We start from the raw sequence: 25959 nt of genomic DNA on the forward strand, positions 1-25959 counted from the left end.
TAAGTAATCCACTCAAACCTTTTTGTCAATCACTTTAACACTGGGGCTTGATTTCAGTCACTCTAAGCCTCTCCTTCCAAGTTGTAGCAAATCTCCAAGGCTTTATCTCTGGTTAGACTTAAGTCAGTAATTCATTCTTTTAGCTACTGAGTCCAGACCGCTTCAACCTTTTCAATGTGTTGCCCTAACCTTTGTGGTTTTTCTTGCCTTTTCTTTTTATTTTTTTGCCTTTAATTTTTTTTTCCTTTCTATCCCTGAATAATTCAGGTCTTCCTCTTCTTTTAATTCATCTAGTTGACATTCTTTGCAGGCAAAACTGGTTTATCCCAAAGTATTAATTGAATGAACTTTTGAAAATGCAGTATATATTATGTATGTGTAAGCATCTAAAGAAGATATTTTTAAGAAGAAAATTTTAGGGCTTACTTTTCTAAGTCTGAAAGTTTGCAATTAGGTTAACCACTAGGGAAAAACTCACACAGATTTCTGTCCCTCTCTTGATTTCACTGATAAATATATCTGAACTAACACACACAACTGAGTAGCTGATTCAAAAATCTAGTGTGGTAGTGCTTGTAGGATAAGTTTTAACTATTTCTGAATATGACTCTTTGCTGAACTTAAGGAAATGGCTAAGGTTTATTATTTGTTTCGTTTGTTTCCAGTTTGTATCCATGTGAAGAACTCTGCATTGTAAAAAATCTAACTTTAGGCTAAAGTTGTTTGTATAGATTTTGAATCCTGAGATTAATTTGGTTAGGGCATCACAACTGCAAATATCATAAACTCATAATATGCTACCAGAATCTCTCAATGAGATTGTTACTGCATAACAGGATAAGAGGAACAATAGTAAGCAGTAAATGTGATAAACAGGCCTTCTCTGATATCAAACATTATGTTCTGAGATTTTCTCTTGGTTTTCAGTCGTTTCATTTTTATTTTCAAATAGTTGCCATTATTTATTTCATTTATACTTGATGTGGGACTCACTGCATCTAAAGGTCAGAACAGTGAAAATAAAGGAAAAAGAGATAAAATCAGAGTGATTTTATTACCCAGCATGTGTCTATGGTCCTTGCAGCCTGTGTCTATGGCAGACTCTCTTGATTCTTAGCAAGCTCGAATGCCCTTGAGCTCTACTCAGTGTGCAAGCCAGATCTACTGTCTTTTACCTCCACTTGTTTCTTCTTTCAGAAACACTGAGATTGGATCTTTAATTGTTTTACTCTGTCTCCTTTCAAAGAAGTTTGAGATGAAGATGGACTAAAAATGTTACCTTTTTTTTAATGCATATGTTCCCTGGGGTACTTTTTAATTTCCCTCTGTGAACCCAGGTGGATAATGTAAGCAATGCCAGGGTAATTGTTGGATACTAGTGTCCAGGAATGGTAGGAAATGGTTTAACTTAGAACCTCCAGTATTCCAGGCCACTTGGCAAAACACGAAAACATGACCTTCTTGTTTTTGTAGTTTGGCTTATTTCCAGTGGTTTAAATTAACCTAATTTCTGTCATCCATGCTTTATTTTATAAAATAGCCAAAAAGTAAGTAATTTACATAAAACAGTTGTTACTATAATTGAACCCTGACATTTGATTCCAGGCAGTCAATTACGTGTGATCAAGTTCAGACATCATAAGTGAAAATATAGTGAATTTATGCTTGTAGACTCTCTAACTAAAAGTAATACAGTCATTTGAAGACATATGCAGGTAAAACTTGCCTTTTCATCCTCACTTACTGAGATAGAATTTTATAAATTTCCTGTCACCACCCATCCTACTTTGGAAACAAAGCAAGTTTCCCTCTTTTTATTGGAACTTAAGCTTAGAAACATCTATGTAGTTTGAGAGGTGATAAACCAGGACATTGTTCGCTGGTTTTTGGTTAATGACCTCGTCATTCATCGGTAACATTAGCAAAGTGTTCAGTGTAGAACAGAGTCTCAAGGGACTTTTATTCCAAATGAATACAAACGGAACATTTTCAAACAGAGCTTTGCAGGCTTTTGAAACACAGATAAGAACAATGGCCACATTCAATCTTCTTCATATAATTTTTGAGCCATTTTTTCATATCATGTGATAAAACATACACTGTACTAGATGATGGGCGTAAATAATATGGCAATAAGTTGTATACACTTCTTTTTAATGGGACTGCAATCTGTGTCTCACCTTCTTTGCCTTCCTGTGATAAATATTTTGGAAACTTCATAGAGCATTTAGTACCCAGTTTGTTAGACAAATTGATTTTTTTTAAAATCTTGAGCAGAAATGCATGGCTTTCATTAAATTTTCTCTTTTATGTTATTATCAGTAACCTTGTATGTATTGAAATATGTTTAATATTTGAACATTGGCCTTTTGCCTTTTTTTCAGTGTAAAAACACATTGATTTTTCAATAAAATCAAAAGGAATTTGGAAAAGGAAGGAAAGATAAAAACAGTGCATGTTAAATATTAACAAAAAACTTATCTGCCAAAATTTTTATGTGTACTATATTTATTAAGTGGTACAAATAAAAAGTATGTAATTAGTACATATATGTTATGGATATTTATCTTTATATAGTTTAAAGAATGGATATTCTACATCTCTGGAATAGGACTATTCCCCCAGCCTCTAGAAATAGAAAGAATGACCACATACCTTCGTCTTCAATCATCTGTTCTTATACCTTTCCAAAATCCCACCGAAGAAGATGTTTTAATCGATATCATACTAATAGGTAAGTTGTTTTTCTTTTACTTTACATGTGTTATTTTGTAATTTTTTTTTAATTTTTGGCTGCGTTGGGTCTTCATTGCGGTGTGCGGGCTTCTCATTGCAGTGGCTTCTCTTATTGTGGAGCACAGTGTGCGGGCTTCGGTAGTTGTGGTGCACGGGCTTAGCTGCTCCACGGCATGTGGGATCTGCCCGGGCCAGGGCTTGAACCCGTGTCCCCTGCATTGGCAGGTGGATTCCTAACCACTGTGCCACCAGGGAAGCCCATTTTGTAATTATTAATCACACTTATTCTATTATAGAGTCCAAGCATTTTAGAGGTAGTGGACACTTCAGGGATCTGTTAGTTCAACAACATCATTTTATTAAAGAGAAAGCATACATGTAAGAGATGAAGTATCATGGCCAAAATCACAACTCTAAACTCCAGGATCAGAAATTAGGAATCTGTATACCAAGTCAAATTCTTCTAATTTTATCTGGAAAGCTGAATATGTAAGTCAGTAAATTTGTACAATTCTTATGATATCACTCAAATATGCCAATGTTTATTCCTCAAAGTTTATAAAAACTCCAGTGTTCTAATTTTGTTTCCTTTGCCCCTTTTCTATATAAATAGCGTATTTAGATTAAATTTTGGCTCCAACCAAGCTTGTTCCTTTTTTCGTGTCATATTGAAGATGCATGTTTTTAAATTCAGTTGTGTGAAATGTTTGATCACTTTGTATTAAATGACCAAATAATGTGGGTCTGAAATAAAAATCAACTCATTATAAGTTTTCTGAAACACATTTTAAATGTAATGTTGAACATTAATAATTTTAACTTTTCAACTATTTTTACTACTTTTACTAAAATTACAACTACTGCTACAACTACAGTGATCCATTTTATAAAGTTCAATTTCAGGGCTAAAAGGAACACATATGTTAAGGTTTTTTATATAAGTAACCAATTTATTCTCCTGAATGGTTATCCTATTGCACTTCATGCTGCCATTAGGAGTATATTACAGACATAACTACTTATTTTCTTGAACCTTGTAAGCCCTGAGTATCATCATTCTCCTTAATTTCCAGCAGTCTCATTGTGGGAAAATTGTATCTTATCATCATTGCAAATTTTCTATTTTTTATTAATGCTGAAGCTGAACACTATCATTTACCTGTTAGAGTTCTCATCTTTCCTGATCATCTCTTCATGCTTGTGGTATGAAATAAGAAAAATTAAGAACATAATGTCATCTCATGTAAAATTCCCTTATGAATACTCTGGCTATGATGAGAAGGAGAGACATGCTGTTTAGTAAAACTTGACTGCAGGCTCAAGGAAGTCAGTATTTTAATGTGGAAGAGACTTGAGCATATATATAAGCAGAAGGAAGAAGCCAGGGTTGAGAAAGAGTTAAAGCTATAAAGGACATAGGGTTTAACCAATGGGCCAAGGCTCTGGGAGGACTGGTATCAGGGTTGAGTTAGAAGGAAGAGCTATGAACAGCAGGGGCATTTCTACTTTTGAACAGGTGGAGGTAAGCTAAAACAAATGTGAATGTAGATAAATTGTAGGTAGTAGAGGGGCTTTGGAATTAAGAGCAGTTGGATTTATATTTTCATCTGCTGAGAAAAGGAGATATAGTAAGAGATTTGAAGAGTGGCACAGTGGGTTGAAATAACTGCTGGAGGGAAAGGAAGATGGAACTGACAAAATTCAAATAGAAAAGGTATTGTATTTGGCTGGAATTGGAAAACACAAATTTAGGTAGGCGCCAAGAAAATATGTGTTTGTAAACTTTGTACCAGTTGTAGGACTTAGAATTCCTGGTGTGGGAACACACAAGGCTGATTAATGGAACTTTCCAGGGAATGGAATTTTCAAGGCAGCTGCATAGCTATAAGAGTGTTATAAAAGCATATTGGGTCAATATTTTAACATTAAAATAAACTGAAATAATTTGTGGCTTCTTAATTTTCTTTAATTGGTCAAAATTTTTTTCTACTATGTAACAGGAAAAAAGAGTAAGCTTGATAATTAAAAATGTATTAGTCTCTTGTAGTTTAAAACAGTCTTTTTTAAGTAAACTCACTCTCTCGGGTGAATGTTTAGACTTTCAGGTTCTCCCCCTTCTTCCTTCAACCCATGGAGTCTGGGGAATAAGAAAGACACTGACCTCTGATATCTTTCTCTCTTCCACTTTCTCCATTAGTTTATGAAAAGATTCCTCCTTTCCTTTTCTTGGTGATGGAGTCTCTCTGTCACTCTGTCATAACCTCCTCCTTCTTTCTTTTGTGGACTTATTTTTTTTTCTAGCCACCATGTACACGTCTTCTTGTAATCATATTTCTTGGCAACCTGGCCTCATAATTTGACCTGAATTGTTGAAGGGCCACAAGGAAATATGACTGACAAGAAGAATAAAAATATTTAACACATATGCCAAATATACTCATTAGAGAAAGTACTACATTAATACCTTCTCATTTAAATATTTGTAAATGTCTTAAAATTATTTCATGATAGGACGATGGAATACCTTGCTGTCTTTCAAAAGAACATGTAAATGTTCCTGCAGATGCTACATAATTCACAGAATCCCCTTAGGGAGGTTGATAGGAAGACTCAATATAGCCCCAAGAGAGTAGTTGATGCGTGTGAGAGATCCCACAGTATTTCAGATCCTGCATTCCTCATCTCTCTTTCAGATAGATAGACAGACAGACTTTATAGATATTTAAGATATATAGATGAAGATATCTTTCAAAAGTCACTGTTTTTCCCAGAAGGCAACATTTTTAGAATTGTAAACTCATCATCAAAACTTTTATATTGCCCAATTCTCTAACGTCTTTTCTTCTGCTATCTTGGCTGTTTTCATTTTAATCACTTCTCTCAGATATATTGCCCTTTGATATTCAAATAATCTATTTATTATCTTTAATTAAATTCTATTTAATCTTTTAATTCTACTGTGTGTTATCTATACATTCTTTCAGTTGACCATTATGCAAGGAAAGGTATCAAAAATATTATATTTGAGGGATCTATTCATATCTGAATCTATGCCAACTTAAAAAAGTAATGAGATAGGGAGGCTAGAGAGGAGATGGCCTAAACACCTGGAGAATACTAGAGATGTGTCCAAAGCACACCATTAATGAGTCCCATGAGGACCAGAATGCTACAGAAAAGCTTTCAAATAGCGTAGAAAACTAGGATTTGTTATGCATCCACTATGTACCACACTTAAGCTCTATAAATGTGACTATACCCAATCTTTACAAAAAGACTCTTGGAGTTTTTTCAATGTGGAACCTGAGGCTTAGAAATTGCCTAAAGCCATGCAGTGGGTAAGTGATGGAACAGGTTCTTGAACTCATCTTCTCCAGGACCACCTCACTGTCTTTCTAAGTTGTCTGCTTACAGATGGTGCTTTAAAAGCCCCATACTGGATTAGCAGATGCAAACTATTATATATAGAATGGATAAACAACAAGGTCCTACCGTATAGCACAGGGAAGTATATTCAATATCCTGTGATAAGCCATAATGGAAAAGAATATGAAAAGAATGTATATATACGTCTAACTGAATCACTGTACTGTACAGCAGAAATTAACACAACATTGTAAATCAACTATAGTTCAATAAAATAAATTAAAAAAATAAAAGCCCCATACTGATAAGCCTCTAAAGAAAGGCACTTGCCCTTCTTTTTGCTTCCTCCCCCCGGATCTCAGGGAAAGAGGCCTCCCTGCATCCTATCAAAGGACCTCAAGAAATGCCCCTGACTACCACTCATTTCACATTTTTTCAGCTCTTCAGGACTCTCCTTTCTCTTTTTAACATTGCCATCAGACCCTAGCTCACATATGTTTGGATTTCCCATCTTGGCTGCCTTATTCGGCCAGGACATTTTCCCTTCCTCAGCGACTGGTATCCATGGACTCAATTCCCACAGTCCTCTCTCGTCAGTAATTATGCCCTCCACCCCAGCCCCCTACTGTTAAGTTTCCTTCCTACTTAGCTGGAAGTAAAAGTGGAAACAGGGAAGGTAGCTGTGAATGGGAAGCAAGCATCTGAGTTGAAACATTAGAAATTAGGGCCCAGTGTATACATTAAGAATTTAAGGACCCATCTCTATTATATGTATGTGTGTGCCCTTGTTCATATAACCATATTCCACACCTGCTACTTTATATGCTTGCTAATGGCAGGGGTTATATTAACTCATAGATTTGCTTCTAACTAAATGAGTATTTCAGTGTTGGCATGTATATTGATAAAGCAGGAGTTGAATATTCAGTCACTGTTTATTGAGCATCTGTTTTGTGCTGAAAACTGTCATATGCACATTTCAAAGCTACCTCATGTGTGGGATATACATACACACAAAAATTTATACACATTGTATTTTGATTTTGTGTGGTATTCTACTTGTGAAATATCACTATAGGTTATATACCTAAAAGTTGCATAAATGAATGAAGCAGTAATAGATGTATGCAGAGTAGTTGTTTTGATTATTTCTGTTAAAGTAGCTGTAGTCTTGAGATTATTTGATCTTTTACTTAATACAAATTTAAATGCAATATTAGTGATTTGATTCAAATGTTTAAGTATAAGTGGATTCTTTTCCAGACATTAGTAGTTTTATTGAAGAGCAAAACAGAATAACAGCAGGGATAAAGGTGTGCATACCAGTTAACATATTAGTTTTACAAATATCAACTTCCATTCTGAGGGTTGATAAAATATAAACAAGGTACTCTGTTGAATTGTTGTTGACTCAGGTTGATTATGACCATGGTGTTCACTAGTAATATAGTAATAAAGCAAACAATATAACACAGTTACGATAAGTTAATCACACTTACGGGATGTGGAGAGGCAATACCCAGTGCAGTTGATTTCACATGTTTGAATTAGTTTATGAAAATCTTGCCCTTGGAGGCCTCTGAATCTTATCTGAAGTACCTCCAGAGTTGAATAAATATTTATGTTAAATATGTAGTGATCATTGTACATTGCCAGTCAAGGTGTGCATAGCTTAATACATAAGAGAGATAAATAGGTGTAAGAAAAAGTCCCACGCTCTCAAAATCACTCCCAAATTCAGATAGTCTATTTAAATATTTGAATTAATAAACATCACTGGGAGATTTGAGATTGGTGGGCAGGAAAGTTGGAGTGTCAAATATATAACAGTCTATTTATACCTTAGTTTCATTGGATTATTTGTCTTAGTTTGCTCATAACAAATAGCTAACACTCATACTATGGAAAAGTAAATGTGAAATTATTGTTATAGCCACTTTTCAGACAAGTAATCTGAGATTCAACTTGCTTATAATTACTTTAATTATTTTTAGATACTGTTTGGGAGCCTTAATATTTGGAATTCCTTTTTTCTCACTTAGTAGCTTTCAAAATTCAGTAAGCAGTAATTGGAAACTTATCAAAATTTAGATTCTCAGGTTCACAGTTATTCTGATTCATTATGTCCGGGGTAAGACCCTACCATCACAAGTTATTCCAGTGTAGGTTGTCAGAAGACAGTACTTTCAGAAATATTGCTCTTTACACAATGGTCTTGAAATATATTTTAATATCATACACCTCAATTAGTAAATGTTTTTCAGCATTCACTTCAATGTATGCATATTTACTTGTGAAATATTTACATATAGCATCATCACCTCATATATTCAATGTCAGTAAAGCTTATCTCCTTTCCATAGAGAATTAACTATAATTTATAATGTTTCCCCCATGACCCAGTAGTTCAACTTGCACAAATCTCATTTTAAAGATAACAAAATGTGCTTCCATTTAATTAAAGCTGTAGGAATTTTTTTTTTGCATTTAGTCTTTAGTCCCCTCCCCACAAAACAAAACTTTTTATTTTGAAAAATGTCACACCTACAGAAGAGCATAGTACAATGAATAGTCCTATATTTTTCATACAGATTCATCTATTTCATCAATTGTTAACTTTTGGGGAACTTGCTTTATATCCTATCTCTATCTGTAGACATATAATTTTGTCTCTAAAGTATGTATGGCCTTAGAAAAAGGACTTTCTCCAACATAATTGCACTGCCATTATCATACACTAAGATTTAACCTAGATACATTAATATTTTTAAAATATTAAATATCCACAGTAAAACTTCTCCAATTGTCCCAAAAATGTTCCTTATAACTTTTAAAAATGTTATCTTTTTTCCAGTCTGGGATTCAATCAAGGATTATTCGTTACATTTGGTTTCCAATCTCTTACATCTCATTTAATCTAAAAATTCCCTTCTACCTTGTTTTGTCTTTTATGATATTGGTATTTTGGAGAGTCCAGGCCAGTTGTCTTGTAGAATATTGCATGTTATGGATTTCTTTTTTTTTTTTTCTGTACAAAAATTTCTTTGTCTTTGTTTCATATTGCATATCTTGGAAGTCATATATTAAGACATAAAAAACTACCTAAATATATTTACAGCTCCATAATGTTACACTGCATTGATGTACTTTGATTTACCTTATCTTGGTTTCTTCATTATTCAGTTCAGATTAAACATTTTGGTAAGAATATCACATATCGTGTACTTCTCATTGCAACACATCCGGAGACACAAAGTCCCATTAGTGGGGATACTAAGTTAATCACTTGGTTAAGGTTGTGTCTGCCAGATCTTTATATTGTAAAGATTATCTTTTCCCTTTATAACTAATAGATAATTTGAGACAATGTGAATAACCTCTTCCCTTACAACCCTTCATTTGATGGTTTTAGTATCCTTTCAGATATGCTACCAGTATTAATTATTATGTCCATTATCCTTGCTATTTTTTATTAGCTGAGATTTTTAAATTAAAGAAAATAGCTTTTTCTCTGCTTCTCTCCTCCCCCCCCAACTCTTTTTATTTTTAAGTACGAGTACAGATACATGGATTTTTTTAATCTTTTATATTTCAGCATTTATTGTTTTCAAATCCCCATCACATTATCATATTTAATCACTGAACATTTAATTTATAAAAATGTGAGGGGATCTAAATTCAGAAGACACAAGCTGTGTGACCTTGGGTAAGGAACTTTTATTTTTTTGGCTTTTGTATCTCCTAACACTGGGGGAGGTACCAGGTAATCTCTGAGCTTGCTTCTAGCTGGTGATTCTATGATTCTTTGACCACTGCATGTGTACTGTTTGATGGCCCACTCTTTATTCAGGGGAGGCTCCTTGATTTCTGTCATTGTCATTATATTTCTGAGTAATGTCCCTGAGTTTGGAAAAACAAAAACAAAGCCAGATGTTAACAGAAATGACTTTGACACCTACCTCTTCCTTCTCTGGATTTCTCTGTATCCAGATCTCTAGGAGGAACTTGTGGCTCTTAACGAGCAATTAAAAATACTAGAGCTAATATTTGTACAAATCCATAGCTATTATATCAATAGAAAATAATAATCTCTTACTCCTTTTCCTTTTTCTTCTTGCATTGAAGACTATTGAAATTGTTTGCTGCATTTTTGAATTATAGCAAATTTTTATGGTTTTTGAAAAGACATTCATTCAAAGAGTAGTGCCAGAGGGACTTCCCTGGTGATTCAGTGGTTAAGACTCTGTGCTTCCACTGCAGGGGGCATGGGTTCTATCCCTGGTGGGGGAAGTTCCACATGACCTACTATGCAGCCAAAAAGGAAAAAAAAAGAAAAAAGAAAAGAGTAGTGCCAGAGCAGACTGGGAAAAGACAGTTCCAGACCTTTTTCTTTTTTATTTCTTTCTGTTACTGATTCCCTTATGGTCGAAAGAACACAATCTGTATGATTTAGAGTACTTTAAATTTGTTGAGGTTTGTTTTATGACCCAGTATATGGTCTCTCTTGGTGAATGTCCCATAGGACTTGAAACAAATAAGTACTCTGCTGTTGTTCTATGGAGTGTTTTGCATATGTCATTCAAATTCTCAGTTAATTTTGTTATTTTGGTCTTCTGTATCCTTGCTGATTTTCTGACTAGTAGTTTTACCTATCACTTGGTGAGAGGGGGATATTAAATCACACAACTATAATGGTGTATTTATTCTTTCCCCTCTATTGAATTTTGCTTCATGTACGTTGAGGCTTTGTTATTTGTTATAGACACATTAGTATTATATGTCTTCCTGGTGTATCCATATTTTATAATTATGTATTGCCCCTCTTTGTCTCTAGTAATTTTCTTTTCTCTGAAGTTTGCTTTATATGATAGTAATGTAACCTTTTTTTTTTTTTTTTTTTTTTTTTGCGGTACGCGGGCCTCTCACCGCTGCGGCCCCCTCCCGCTGCGGAGCACAGGTGCCAGACGCGCGGGCCCAGCGGCCATGGCCCACTGGCGCACCCGCTCCGCAGCATGTGGGATCTTCCCGGACCGGGGCATGAACCCGTGTCCCCTGCATTGGCAGGCAGACTCTCAACCACTGCGCCACCAGGGAAGCCCCATTTTTGTTTTTTAAAATTAACATTTTCATGGTACATCTTTTATCATCCTTTTTCTTTCAAACTACCTATGTCATTAAATTTGGAGAAGTCTATTTTAGACAGAACATTGTCGGACTGTGTTATATATAAATATTTCAACTCTACCCTGGCTAGCTACGCTTTCCCTCAGCCTGCTACCCCAGCAAGAGAATTGGAGTGCCACCTCTTTCTACCAAGCCAGAGATAGAAGATCAGCTCCCCTCCCCTTTATTTTTCTGCCCCTCTTAGTTGATCTGGGTTGGAGACTTGTTCAGTGCCTTGTCCAGTATATATGAGAGGCAGTATGGAAACCTGGAAACCCACCACAATGTCGTTCCTCAAGTCCCAAGGTCCCTAAGTAGACTGCCTTCTTCTTTCATATTTCAGAGTCTCCCTATCCTTGTCTGTTGTATATTATGTCTGGCAATTTTTAGTTGTAAGAGGGGGAGCCTAGGAGGAACGGGGCTACTTCATTTTTGTGGATTTTTATTATTATTCTTTTGGGCACTCCCAAATTTGGCCAGTGGGACGCTTTACAAGACAATTCCTAAGTCCTTTTTATTGTCTTCATTAGTTTTTGAATATTTTGTTACTTTCTGGCAGTATAAGATGTTCTAGTTTCACCTAGCACTCAACTTGCTGTAAAAACTAGAATTCGGCATTTTTCAATGGTTTACTATACAGAGACAAGGTATTTAGTGTCCAAGATATGGGCACTAGATGTGCTCATTGCTGCTAGGATGTTCCTTTCAGGGGACAGAACAAAGAAGTATAATTATTAAAATAATTATTAAAAACAATTATCTCATACTGATACCTCCTATTCCGATCCTACACCATAGGGTTCTTCCTCAATTCACCTCACTTTCTCTTCTCCCATGTGAAAAACCTCACTCCCAACACATCAATTCAGTACCCATTTGCTCTATCATACCTATATACCCCTTATATTTTCTAAATTACTATATTCTTAACTACCAAGAAAAAGAGAGAGAGAGAGAGAGAGAGAGAAAAGGAAAAAGGAACTGAAAACTACTAAATCTAAAGCTATCTTTGCAGTTGATTTTTCTTCCTGGAATACATTGTACTACAATATAACAGTCAGAGAACTATGGCCAAAATATTCTTTAATTAATTCTTTATTCTGTATAGTTTTGTGGTCAATTTATATAAAGATTGATTCTTTACTTTTTAATTTGAATTCAGTTTTAGCTTTGCTTTTTCACACTTTCTAAATTTATTTTTGAATTTGTAAAACATGTATTGTTCAAAACTCAAAGCTATGTAAAATGTTCTACTTAAAGAAATCTCATTCCCATAACTCAACCATCCACCACTTTCTCAAACAATCATATAGATGACCATCATCATTTGATTCTGATTTATCCATACTGTGTGTAGTTTTGCAAAAATGAGTATATATGAATAAATGCGTATGTACACACATGGTTCTGCTTCATCCTCTATCTTACACAAAGGTGGGATACTGTATAATTTCTTTTGCACCTTGCTAACTTCACCTAATAATATGTCTGGAATCCTAATAAAATAGTTAATGGACATCTTTCTCATAGATTTTTATGACTTTTTAGTACCTCAGTTTTTTTCCTGCACTATTGTTTATACACAACTAGTCTCCAGTGCATAGATCTTTTCATTATTGCTAATAATTTGCTATACAAATATTGCTATGCAAATAATGCCTTTGTATATTTAAGGTATATTTCTACAAGTTGTATTGATGGGAAAAATGGTAAATATATATACAATTTTACTGTATGTTACAAAAATTCCCTTCTTAGAAGTTGTAACACTCCCATTCCTTTCCAAGGCATCAGCTGATATCTAGTTCAATATATTTAAAATTAAAAATTTCTGTGCTGACAGAGCTTTTTACTTTTTATACATGGTAGCACTAAAAGCAAGTACATGTTATGTAACCCATAAGCACGTTTTGAAAAATTGATTTTTGCATATATTAGTTTAAATTATTAACATTGCAAAAGGTATATTTGCGCATGTGTAAATATTAACTACTACAATCCATTTTTATGTGGTAGGGTCATACAGGCTCTCAGTAATATCTTTTATTTGAATAGTTTAAATTAAAATTCCAAGACTTTATTAGTTGATTTTATAATATTTTTTGAGTATTATAGAGAAAATCATTAATAGTGTTGAATATGTTCTTCAAAAATGCCATTTAAATCTCATCTTAAAATGTACTTTGAAAATGATTATCTCAGAAATTTCCCATTAGAAGGAAGTTTTGATTCTATTTCAATCTCCAGTGATGTTTTTCCTCTTGAATGTGACATTGAAGTGCAATATCTCTTTATATTTTGATTAGGTCAGGGGAAGCACAAGTGTCTCGTCCTGGCTCCATACTGGGACAGCTTCCTCGTAGAGACTTCTGCCTTCAAGCTTAGTGGTCTGAGTCACACAAAAGGTACAGGATTTCTGCCTTATATTCTGTCATTCTATATGCTATCGCATTTCAGAGATGATGAAATATGTCTTGTTGTCTTAATAAATATTTAATGAAAATTAAATGTATAAGTTAAAAATTTTGGCACAAATTTTAGTAAGTTGATAAAAAAACATGGATAGTGTAACCTTTACATATAGTCATTATATCTTCACTTTTTTTTTTCATTCCTTTTCACATGAATACAACTTGCAGAAAATCTTATCTCTGAGATGGTGAATTGTTTAATGTCATACCACTTAATACATAACTGTGTGAGTCAAAGAATATTTTGGAAAATTAAAAATGCCTAGTGTGAGGCTTCCCTGGGGGCGCAGTGGTTGAGAGTCCACCTGCCGATGCAGTGGACATGGGTTCGTGCCCCAGTCCGGGAAGATCCCACATGCCGCGGAGCGGCTGGGCCCGTGAGCCATGGCCGCTGAGCCTGCGCGTCCGGAGCCGGTGCTCCGCAGCGGGAGAGGCCACAACAGTGAGAGGCCCGCGTACCGCAAAAAACAAAAAACCTAGTGTGCTAAAGCTGCTCACACTTATGAAAATAATTCCATCTTTGCAAAGCTGACAATTCCCTGAAAATGTATTATAGGGTGTACATGTATTAGTAATCCCAACTGCATATTGATGAATAGGAAAAAAAATCTAAGGCATAAGAAATAATGAATTTGCTTAAAAATCTAAGGCTCACAAAATATGAATTTGCTTAAAATACTTTCCATTACAAAAAACTAATTATTGTACATACGATAAAATACAAATTATCTTAAAATAATAATAATTATATATTATATATAATATATAATTATATATTATAATTATTATAATTATTATAATTATTACAAAAATAATAACTAAAATCAGTAACTACTACTAACATTCCAATATAAGTGAGTTCATGACTTTCTTTTATATTTACTATAGTCATTTTTATTAGCATCCTGAATCTCATTAATTTATTTCATTTGATACTCACAACAACTCCATTGTATAGGTGTTATTATTATTATTATTGAATCAAGGAGATTGCAATTCAGAAAAATTAACTTACACAAAATCAAAACAGTTGCTTACTGGCAAAGCCAAACTACCATATGTCTGATTTCAACATCTCTGTTTTCTCTTTCTTTGCAATGTATTAAAAGGAGTATGAACTGCAGTTCACAAAAGAGGAAGTACCGATGGCCAAAGAATGACAGAAAATATGTTCAAAGTCACTAATATTCAAATAGATCTTGATTTAAATGATAGCCAGCTAAGTTTTCTTTATCCATTTTAAAAAAAATTTTTCTATTTCAATTAAACTGTGATGAAATTGGAACAAACACTGATTAGTGGAGTATAAATCACTACATAATTTCTGAAAAGCACTTAGTGTAATGTATATAAAGAACCATAGACATTACCACCTTTTTGACCCAGTAATTCCAATTCCAGTGAGATCTTTTCAAGAAATAATCAAAAGATGGATTATTTATCCACAAAGATGTTTGATATTGAATTATTTATAACAGCAAAAATTGGAAATCACCTCAGTGCCAAATAACAACTTTGTTGTATTTGTAGTAACTATTTATATGTCTGCTTATATTTTAATTTTACTTATCCATTAAATATATGAGACATTTTCTTTTTTTTTCATTTTTTCCATTGATTCTGCACTTTAAAAGCCTTTCTACATGTGAATCAATTGAAACTACACCTCTATTTTCTTTTTTTCTTCTCCTTTGTTTATAATGGGGAAAGAATTATAGGTAGGTAGGTATCTTTTTCACTTGCTCCTTTAATTCATCCAGATTTTGCTTTTTTGCTCTGTAATTACAATCTAATTTGATTCCCCATTAATTAGCAAGATTTCAGTCTTTTAATTGAATAATAATTATTATTCTCTTGTTATTTATTTTTGCAATGTGATATCCTATATTCAATCATCTATACTCTGTTACATAGATCTGTATTTCCGGTCTTGTTCCAGTGCCATACGGTTTAAATTCTACACGTTTATGTTTTCTTATTTTATTTCTATTTTCTCATTATCATTTAAATCATTTCCTTCCTTTTATCATCTATTTATCTTTCTGGAAAAAAAAATTAGAACAGCTTTTTAACAAGTTCTGAAAAGTCCCAGTAAACATTTGATTGAAATTACATTAAACCTATAGACAAATTTGGGAAGAACTACATCTTTATAATATTTAATCTTCTTATCCATGACCACTTATTTCCTCAATATTTTTTTTTCTCATTTTTAATATTTTTTTTACATCTTCATTGGAGTATAATTGCTTTACAATGGTGTGTTAGTTTCTGCTTTATAACAAAGTGAATCAGTAATACATATACATATATTCCCATATCTCTTCCCTCTTGCGTCTCCCTCCCTCCCACCCTCCCTATCCCACCCCTCCAGGCGTTCACAAAGCACCGAGCTGATCTCCCTGTGCTATGCGGCTGCTTCCCACTAGCTACCTACCTTACGTTTGGTAGTGTATATATGTCCATGCCTCTCTCTCACTTTGTCACAGCTTCCCCTTCCCCCTCCCCATATCCTCAAGTCCATTCTCTAGTAGGTCTGTGTCTTTATTCCTGTCTTACCCCTAGGTTCTTCATGACATTATTTTTCTTAAATTCCATATATATGTGTTAGCATACGGTATTTGTCTTTCTCTTTCTGACTTACTTCACTCTGTATGACAGACCCTAGGTCTATCCACCTCATTACAAATAGCTCAATTTTGTTTCTTTTTATGGCTGAGTAATATTCCATTGTATGTATGTGCAACATCTTCTTTATCCATTCATCCAATGATGGACTCTTAGGTTGTTTCCATCTCTGGGCTATTGTAAATAGAGCTGCAATGAACATTTTGGTACATGACTCTTTTTGAATTATGTTTTCTCAGGGTATATGCCCAGTAGTGGGATTGCTGGGCCACATGGTAGTTCTATTTGTAGTTTTTTAAGGAACCTCCTTACTGTTCTCCACAGTGATTGTATCAATTTACATTCCCACCAGCAGTGCACGAAGGTTCCCTTTTCTCTACACCCTCTCCAGCATTTATTGTTTCTAGATTTTTTGATGATGGCCATTCTGACTGGTGTGAGATGATATCTCATTGTAGTTTTGATTTGCATTTCTCTAATGATTACTGATGTTGAGCATTCTTTCATGTGTTTGTTGGCCATCTGTATATCTTCTTTGGAGAAATGTCTATTTAGGTCTTCTGCCCATTTTTGGATTGGGTTGTTTGTTTTTTTGTTATTGAGCTGCATGAGCTGCTTGTCAATTTTGGAGATTAATCCTTTGTCAGTTGCTTCATTTGCAAAAATTTTCTCCCATTCTGAGGGTTGTCATTTGGTCTTGTTTATGGTTTCCTTTTCTGTGCAAAAGCTTTGAAGTTTCATTAGGTCCCATTTGTTTATTTTTGTTTTTATTTGCTTTGCTCTATGAGGTGGGTCAAAAAGAATCTTGCTGTGATTTATGTCATAGAGTGTTCTGCCTGTGTTTTCCTCTAAGATTTTGATAGTTTCTGGCCTTACATTTAGGTCTTTAATCCATTTTGAGCTTATTTTTGTGTATGGTGTTAGGGAGTGATCTAATCTCATACTTTTACATGTACCTGTCCAGTTTACCCAGCACCACTTATTGAAGAGGCTGTCCTTTCTCCACTGTACATTCCTGCCTCCTTTATCAAAGATAAGGTGACCATATGTGTGTGGGTTTATCTATGGGCTTTCTATCGTGTTCCATTGATCTATCTTTCTGTTTTTGTGCCAGTACCATACTGTCTTGATTACTGTAGCTTTGTAGTATAATCTGAAGTCAGGGAACCTGATTCCTCCAGCTCCGTATTTCGTTCTCAAGATTGCTTTGGCTATTCAGGGTCTTTTATGTTTCCATACAAATTGTGAAAGTTTCTGTTCTACTTCTGTGAAAAATACCAGTGGTAGTTTGATAGGGATAGCACTGAATCTGTAGATTGCTTTGGGTAGTAGAGTCATTTTCACAATGTTGATTCTTCCAATCCAAGAACATGGTATATCTCTCCATCTATTTGTATCATCTTAAATTTCTTTCATCAGTGTCTTATAATTTTCTGCATACAGGTCTTTTATCTCCTTAGGTAGGTTTATTCCTAGATATTTTATTCTTTTTGTTGCAGTGGTAAATGGGAGTGTTTTCTTGATTTCACTTTCAGATTTTTCATCATTAGTGTATAGGAATGCCAGAGACTTCTGTGCATTAATTTTGTATCCTGCTACTTTACCAAATTCATGATTAGCTCTAGTAGTTTTCTGGTAGCATCTTTAGGATTCTCTATGTATAGTATCATGTTATCTGCAAACAGTGACAGCTTTACTTCTTCTTTTCCAATTTGGATTCCTTTTATTTCCTTTTCTTCTCTGATTGCTGTGGCTAAAACTTCCAAAACTATGTTGAATAAGAGTGGTGAGAGTGGGCAACCTTGTTTTGTTCCTGATCTTAGCGGAAATGCTTTCAGTTTTTCAGCATTGAGGATGATGTTGGCTGTGGGTTTGTCATATATGGCCTTTATTATGCGGAGGAAAGTTCCCTCTGTGCCTACTTTCTGCAGGGTCTTTATCATAAATGGGTGTTGAATTTTGTCGAAAGCTTTCTCTGCATCTATTGAGATGATCATATGGTTGTTCGCCTTCAATTTGTTAATATGGTGTATCACGTTGATTGATTTGCGTATATTGAAGAATCCTTGCATTCCTGGAATAAACCCCACTTGATCATGGTGTATGATCCGTATAATTTGCTGTTGGATTCTGTTTGCTAGTATTTTGTTGAGGATTTTTGCATCTATGTTCATCAGTGATATTGGCCTGTAGTTTTCTTTCTTTGTGACATCCTTGTCTGGTTTTGGTATCAGGGTGATGGTGGCCTCGTAGAATGAGTTTGGGAATGTTCCTCCCTCTGCTATATTTTGGAAGAGTTTGAGAAGGATAGGTGTTAGCTCTTCTCTAAATGTTTGATGGAATTCGCCTGTGAAGCCCTCTGGTCCTGGGCTTTTGTTTGTTGGTAGATTTTAATCACAGTTTCAATTTCAGTGCTTGTGATTGGTCTGTTCATATTTTCTATTTCTTCCTGATTCAGTCTTGTCAGGTTGTGCATTTCTAAGAATTTTTCCATTTCTTCCAGGTTGTCCACCTTATTGGCATAGAGTTACTTGTAGTAATCTCTCATGATCTTTTTTATTTCTGCAGTGTCAGTTGTTACTTCTCCTTTTTCATTTCTAATTCTATTGATTTGAGTCTTCTCCCTTTTTTTCTTGATGAGTCTGGCTAATTGTTTAATCAATTTTGTTGATCTTCTCAAAGAACCAGCTTTTAGTTTTATTGATCTTTGCTATCGTTTCCTTCATTTCCTTTTCATTTATTTCTGATCTGATTTTTATGATTACTTTCCTTCTGCTAACTTTGGGGATTTTTTGTTCTTCTTTCTCTAATTGCTTTAGGTGCAAGGTTAGGTTGTTTATTCAAGATGTTTCCTGTTTCTTAAGGTAGGATTGTATTGCTATAAACTTCCCTCTTAGAACTGCTTTTGCTGCATCCCATAGATTTTGGGTCGTCGTGTCTACATTGTCATTTGTTTCTAGGTATTTTTTGATTTCTTCAGTGATCACTTCGTTATTAAGTAGTGTATTGTTTAGCCTCCCCGTGTTTGTATTTTTTACAGATCTTTTCCTGTAATTTATATTTAGTCTCGTAGCGTTGTGGTCGGAAAAGATACTTGATACGATTTCAATTTTCTTAAATTTACCAAGGCTTGATTTGTGACCCAAGATATGATCTATCCTGGAGAATGTTCCATGAGCACTTGAGAGAAATGTGTATTCTGTTGCTTTTGGATGGAATGTCCTATAAATATCAATGAAGTCCATCTTGTTTAATGTGTCATTTAAAGCTTGTGTTTTCTTATTTATTTTCATTTTGGATGATCTGTCCATTGGTGAAAATGGGGTGTTAAAGTCCCCTACTATGAATGTGTTACTGTTGATTTCCCCTTTTATGGCTGTTAGTATTTGCCTTATGTATTGAGGTGCTCCTATGTTGGGTGCATAAATATTTACAATTGTTATATCTTCTTGGATCAATCCCTTGATCATTATGTAGTGTCCTCTCTTTGTCTCTTCTAATATAGTCTTTATTTTAAAGTCTATTTTGTCTGATATGAGAATTGCTACTCCAGCTTTCTTTTGGTTTCCATTTGCATGAAATATCTTTTTCCATCCCCTCCCTTTCAGTCTGTATGTGTCTCTAGGTCTGAAGTGGGTCTCTTGTAGACAGCAAATATATGGGTCTTGTTTTTGTATCCATTTAGCCAGTCTGTGTCTTTTGGTGGGAGCATTTAGTCCATTTATATTTAAGGTAATTATCAATATGTATGTTCCTATTCCCATTTTCTTAATTGTTTTGGGCTCGTTATTGTAGGTCTTTTCCTTCTCTTGTGTTTCTTGCCTAGAGAAGTTCCTTTAGTATTTGTTGTAAAGCTGGTTTGGTGGTGCTGAACTCTCTCAGCTTTTGCTTGTCTGTAAAGGTTTTAATTTCTCCATCAAATCTGAATGAGATCCTTGCTGGGTAGAGTAATCTTGGTTGCAGGTTTTTCTCCTTCATCACTTTAAATATGTCCTGCCAGTCCCTTCTGGCTTGCAGAGTTTCTGCTGAAAGATCAGCTGTTAACCTTATGGGGATTCCCTTCTGTGTTATTTGTTGTTGTTCCCTTGCTGCTTTTAATATGTTTTCTTTGTATTTAATTTTGGACAGTTTGCTTGATATGTGTCTTGGTGTATTTCTCCTTGGATATATCCTGTATGGGACTCTCTGTGCTTCCTGGACTTGATTAACTATTCCCTTTCCCATATTAGGGAAGTTTTCAACTATAATCTCTTCAAATATTTTCTCAGTCCCTTTCTTTTTCTCTTTTTCTTCTGAAAGTCCTATAATTGGAATGTTGGTGTGTTTGATGTTGTCCCAGAGGTCTCTGAGACTGTCCTCAGTTCTTTTCATTCTTTTTTCTTTATTCTGCTCTACAGTAGTTATTTCCACTATTTTATCTTCCAGGTCACTTATCCATTCTTCTACCTCAGTTATTCTGCTATTGATCCCATCTAGAGTGTTTTTCATTTCATTTATTGTGTTGTTCATCGTTGTTTGTTTCATCTTTAGTTCTTCTAGGTCCTTGTTAAATGTTTCTTGCATTTTGTTTCCAAGATTTTGGATCATCTTTACTATCATTATTCTGAATTCTTTTTCAGGTAGACTGCCTATTTCCTCTTCATTTGTTAGGTCTGGTGGGTTTTTATCTTGCTCCTTCATCGGCTGTGTGTTTTTCTGTCTTCTCATTTTGCTTATCTTACTGTGTTTGGGGTCTCCTTTTTTCAGGCTGCAGGTTCGTAGTTCCCGTTGTTTTGGTGTCTGTCCCCAGTGGCTAAGGTTGGTTCAGTGGGTTGTGTAGGCTTTCTGGTGGAGGGGACTAGTGCCTGTGTTCTGGTGGATGAGGCTGGATCTTGTCTTTCTGGTGGGCAGGTCCACGTCTGGTGGTGTGTTTTGGGGTGTCTGTGGACTTATTATGATTTTAGGCAGCCTCTCTGCTAATGAGTGGGGCTGTGTTCCTGTCTTGCTAGTTGTTTGGCATAGGATGTCCAGCACTGTAGCTTGCTGGTTGTTGAGTGAAGTTGGGTGCTGACGTTGAGATGGAGATCTCTGGGAGATTTTCGCCATTTGATATTATGTGGATCTGGGAGGTCTCTTTTGGACCAGTGTCCTGAAGTTGGCTCTCCCACCTCAGAGGCACAGCACTGACTCCTGGTTGTTGCACCAAGAGCCTTTCATCCACACGGCTCAGAATAAAAGGGAGAAAAAGTAGAAAGAAAGAATTAGTAGAAGGAGAAAGAGAGAAAGAAAGAAAGGAAGGAAGGAAGGAAGGAAGGAAAGAAAGAAAGAAGGAGGAGGGAGGGAGGTAGGAAGAAAGGAGGCAAGGAAGGAAAAAAAGAAAGGAGATAAAGTAAAATAAAATAAAGTAAGATAAAATATAATAAAGTTATTAAAATAAATATATAATTATTAAGACAAAAAAGGAAAAAAATTCAAACAACAAAAATAAAACGGACGGATAGAACCCTAGGACAAATGGTGGAAGCAAAGCTATACAGACAAAATCTCACACAGAAGCATACACATACACACTCACAAAAAGAGGAAAAGGGGAAAAAATCATAAATATTGCTCTCGAAGTCCACCTCCTCAATTTGGGATGATTCATTGTCTATTCATGTATTCCACAGATGCAGGGTATGTCAGGTTGAATGTGGAGCTTTAATCCGCTGCTTCTGAGGCTGCTGGGAGAGATTTCCCCTTCTCTTCTTTGTTCTCACAGCTCACAGGGGCTCAGCTTTGGATTTGGCCCCGCCTCTGCATGTAGGTCGCTGGAGGGCGTCTGTTCTTCGCTCAGACAGGACGGGGTTAAAGGAGCCGCTGAATCGGGGGCTCTGGCTCACTCAGAACGGGGGGGAGGGAGGGGTACGGCATGCAGGGCAGGCCTGCGGCGGCAGAGGCCGGCGTGACGTTGAACCAGCCTGAGGGGCGCCATGCGTTCTCCTGGAGGAGTTGACCCTGTATCCCGGGACCCTGGCAGTGGCAGGCTGCAGAGGCTCACCGGAAGTGGGGTGTGGATAGTGACCTGTGCTCGCACACAGACTTCTTGGTGGCGGCAGCAGCAGCCTTAGCGTCTCTTGTCCGTCTCTGGGGTCCGCGCTTTTAGCCGCGGCTCGCGCCCGTCTCTGGAGCTCTTTTAAGCAGCGCTCTTAATCCCCTCTCCTCGCGCACCAGGAAACAAGGAGATAGAAAAAGTCTCTTGCCTCTTTGGCAGGTCCAGACTTTTTCCCGGACTCCCTCCTGGCTAGCCGTGGCGCACTAACCCCCTGCAGGCTGTGTTCATGCCACTAACCCCAGTCCTCTCCCTGCGTTCCGACCGAAGCCTGAGCCTCAGCTTCCAGCCCCTGCCCGCCCCAGCAGGTGAGCAGACAAGCCTCTCGGGCTGATGAGTGCTGGTTGGCACCCCTGTTGCTGCGCTCTCCCCTGCGGCACCGAAGCTTTCCCCCTCTGCCACCCGCAGTCTCTGCCCGCGAAGGGACTTCCTAGTGTGTGGAAACCTTTCTTCCTTCATGGCTCCCTCCCAGTGGTGCAGGTCCCGTCCCTATTCTTTTGTCTCTGTTTATTGTTTTTTCTTTTGCCCTACCCAGGTGCGTGGGGGGTTTCTTGCGTTTTGGGAGGTCTGAGGTCTTCTGCCAGCGTTCAGTAGGTGTTCTGTAGAAGTTGTTCCACATGTAGATGTATTTTTGACCTATTTGTGGGGAGGATGGTGACCTCCACGTGTTACTCTTCCTCCATCTTCCCGGAAGCCCTTCCTCAATATTTTTGAGCACAGTATTTATAAATATTAATAAAGTTCGTTTTTCCATGAAAAAAACATAAAGTTTCCAGTGGCAGTTCTTTTATTTAAATAATACAAATAATGGGTAAAGGTGGTCAAAAGGTAAATAAATTAATAAAATGGCAGGGAATCATCCACTGTAAACATAGAGTATGGGAATTATGGAAATTATTGTTTCTTTTACCAAAGTCAACTATCTTATTGTATTAGTTTATAAAATTTTCATCTTTGTTTACTAATTTTGGACTACTTATATATTGAAATGACTGCTTATTTTTTGTTTGTTTCTTTTTAAATTCCTGGTTCTTTATTCTGCTGCAAGTAATTTTTAAGATATTTTCAAATTAAAAACTAACTAAATAATCCAGTTAGCAATTATATATAATGTAATTTCTGTGCAACACAGAGACCAACATTGTGTTCCATTTTAAAATCTTCAGATTTGAAAAATTATAAATGTACTTTCTCTTTTTAAAATTTTGCTTTGTATATTTTAAGGCAATGCTGTTTGGTACATAGATATTTATTTATTTTTAAATATTTATTTATTTATTTGGCTGCACCGGGTCTTAGTTCAGCATGTGGGATCTTCATTGCCGTGTGCGGGGTCTTCATCGTGGCGTGCCGGATCTTTAGTTACGGCATGCGGAATCTTTAGTTGCAGCATGCAGAGTCTTTAGTTGCAGCATGTGGGATCATTAGTTGCAGCATGCAGGATCTTTAGTTGAGGCATGTGAACTCTTAGTTGTGGCATGTGGGATCTAGTTCCCTGACTAGGGATCGAACCCAGGCCCCCTACATTGGGAGAGTAGAGTCTTAGCCACTGGACCATCAGGGAAGTCCCTAAGCGTACTTTCTTAATTATAATTTATATTGTTCTTGCTGTCTTCAAATGTTTTTCAAATTTAATGCCGTCTTTGCTAGATTTTTCAACTAGCAATGGACCACCCTGACTGTGCAGTGGGTTGACAGTTCCAAATATAGTCTCTGCTGCTCATATAATAAAATCTCCAAAGGGGTTTGTTTATTTTCAAGAAATTTGTTATTTGCTCTGGTATTCTTATATGGTATTATATTAGTGTTATGGATATCCCTGATGATTTGGGGAGCATAAACAGTAAGGGTACAACGGAAATGGGATCTCTGTTTCTTACACTGCTATTGGCATTTTTAGAGACTTTGGGATTCATTGACCATATTGTAAAAATTGCTTCTAGGGAAAATCTCATATACCATATAAAGCATTTGTATCCTTAAAACTAAGTCTTTCTACATCTACATGATCTCAGATGAATTGATTGAGTGGAGAGGTTCTAAACTTGTATCGTCCAGTTTGCCAAGTAATGTGACAGTGCGTTCAGTTCAATTCAGTTAAGTGCTAGGCATTAAAGGGAAACCAAGTGATAGCTGGTAAGACTAGTATATATTCCTCAAATGTGAATGCTGCTGCTTCAGTCCATGGTAAGCTAGCCTATGCATCATCCCAATCACAGCCTGACTTTACCAACATTTTGTTCTATATATGACAAAAGGACATGGATAAAAATAATTTCTGCAAATACTCCTCATATTAACTTCTTTCTGAAATTTTAAGTTCCTTTGCATTGCTGAAATCCCTTAATAAAATTGGATGGGTGGGTGGGTGGGTTGATGGAACGATAGATGGATAGATGGATGGATGGATAGATACATACATAAATACATACATACATACATACATACCAAGACAAGAACTCTAGCCATTGACACTTTTTTTTTTACATTGGAAAAAGATGTTCACGTCCATTTCATTCCTCCAAGGAAACATTTTTGTTTTCCTAGAATTTTTCTTCCTTAGAATGAGTTCTGGGCTATACTTCATTTTGTTTTTAGTAGTTTCACTGTTCTTTTCATTATCTTTCTTTCAAAACTGGTGACAGAAACTAGACAGGAGTTAAAAAAAAAAATTAAAAAAAGGGTCTTCCTGTCAGCAAAGAATCTTAACCTGCCAGGTTTTCAGTTTGAAGCTCATTCTTGTGTACACATCTAATTAGGTCGAGTAACCAAAAATGAGACAAGAGTATAGGTGAATTGTGATCTCATAAGCCATCCTTCTGCAACGGTGATACATGTATAAGAGTTGCAGTGTTCCTTTTCTCTTTTACTAGGAAGTAATCAAATGTCACCGAAGCAAAATCAAGATTAAACTCTTGAGAAAACAGTCTTAGCTGAAACATTTTCCTGGGTCCTCTGACTGTGATAGTTTTAAAAAAATGGGGGCAGTGGATTAGCATTATTATATATCATAGTGTAGCGCTAGGGAGTAAGGTACTAGTTTACAAATCTATATATGTATAAAATTAGACATAGGACTTTAGTAAAGGAGTCAAGCTGCAGGGATAGGGCATTAGACTTGCAGTGTGAGAATCTGTGTTCTGGTTTTGACTGTGATGTGGAAAAGCTGTGTTAGCTTGAGCTGGTTTCTGTACTTTCTAGACCCTGTTTTGGACATCAGAAAGAATGAAAATCAGTTTTACCTAATAGGATATTTTCTGAAGAACAAACACAGTTGTGCATGTGAAGAAATGTCTAAACACTAAAGGTATATACAAGTATTGTTTATTAGTATTACTTGTATAGGTGAAAATAGGTAAACCCAAAGATGGATTCCTGATTTTCTTCAGTTTTAGATGAAACAAGACCTAGTACACTGCCAGTACATGCCAGGAAATATATTTCTGAAAAATGAGCAAAGAAATAAATAGCAGTTATTTTTCTTCTGAAATCCATTTGTTTTTTAGGTGAAACAGTTATGAGACA

The 25959-nt window shown here is 35.8% G+C and overlaps 1 protein-coding gene across 1 annotated transcript in view; it reads left to right on the top strand.

Annotated features, from left to right (window-relative positions):
* The window catches only part of CFAP47 (cilia and flagella associated protein 47), a gene marked incomplete at both ends in the record, with an annotated part of 506613 nt that overhangs the window by 412807 nt on the left and 67847 nt on the right, over positions 1-25959 (top strand). The window contains 2 exon segments of the mRNA XM_082864365.1: positions 2578-2734; positions 13572-13670. Coding sequence (XP_082720491.1) covers positions 2578-2734; positions 13572-13670 — 256 coding nt within the window.

The sequence above is a fragment of the Leucopleurus acutus genome (genome assembly GCF_964270905.1).
Source record: "Leucopleurus acutus genome assembly, chromosome: X".
NCBI classification, from domain to species: Eukaryota; Metazoa; Chordata; class Mammalia; order Artiodactyla; family Delphinidae; genus Leucopleurus; species Leucopleurus acutus.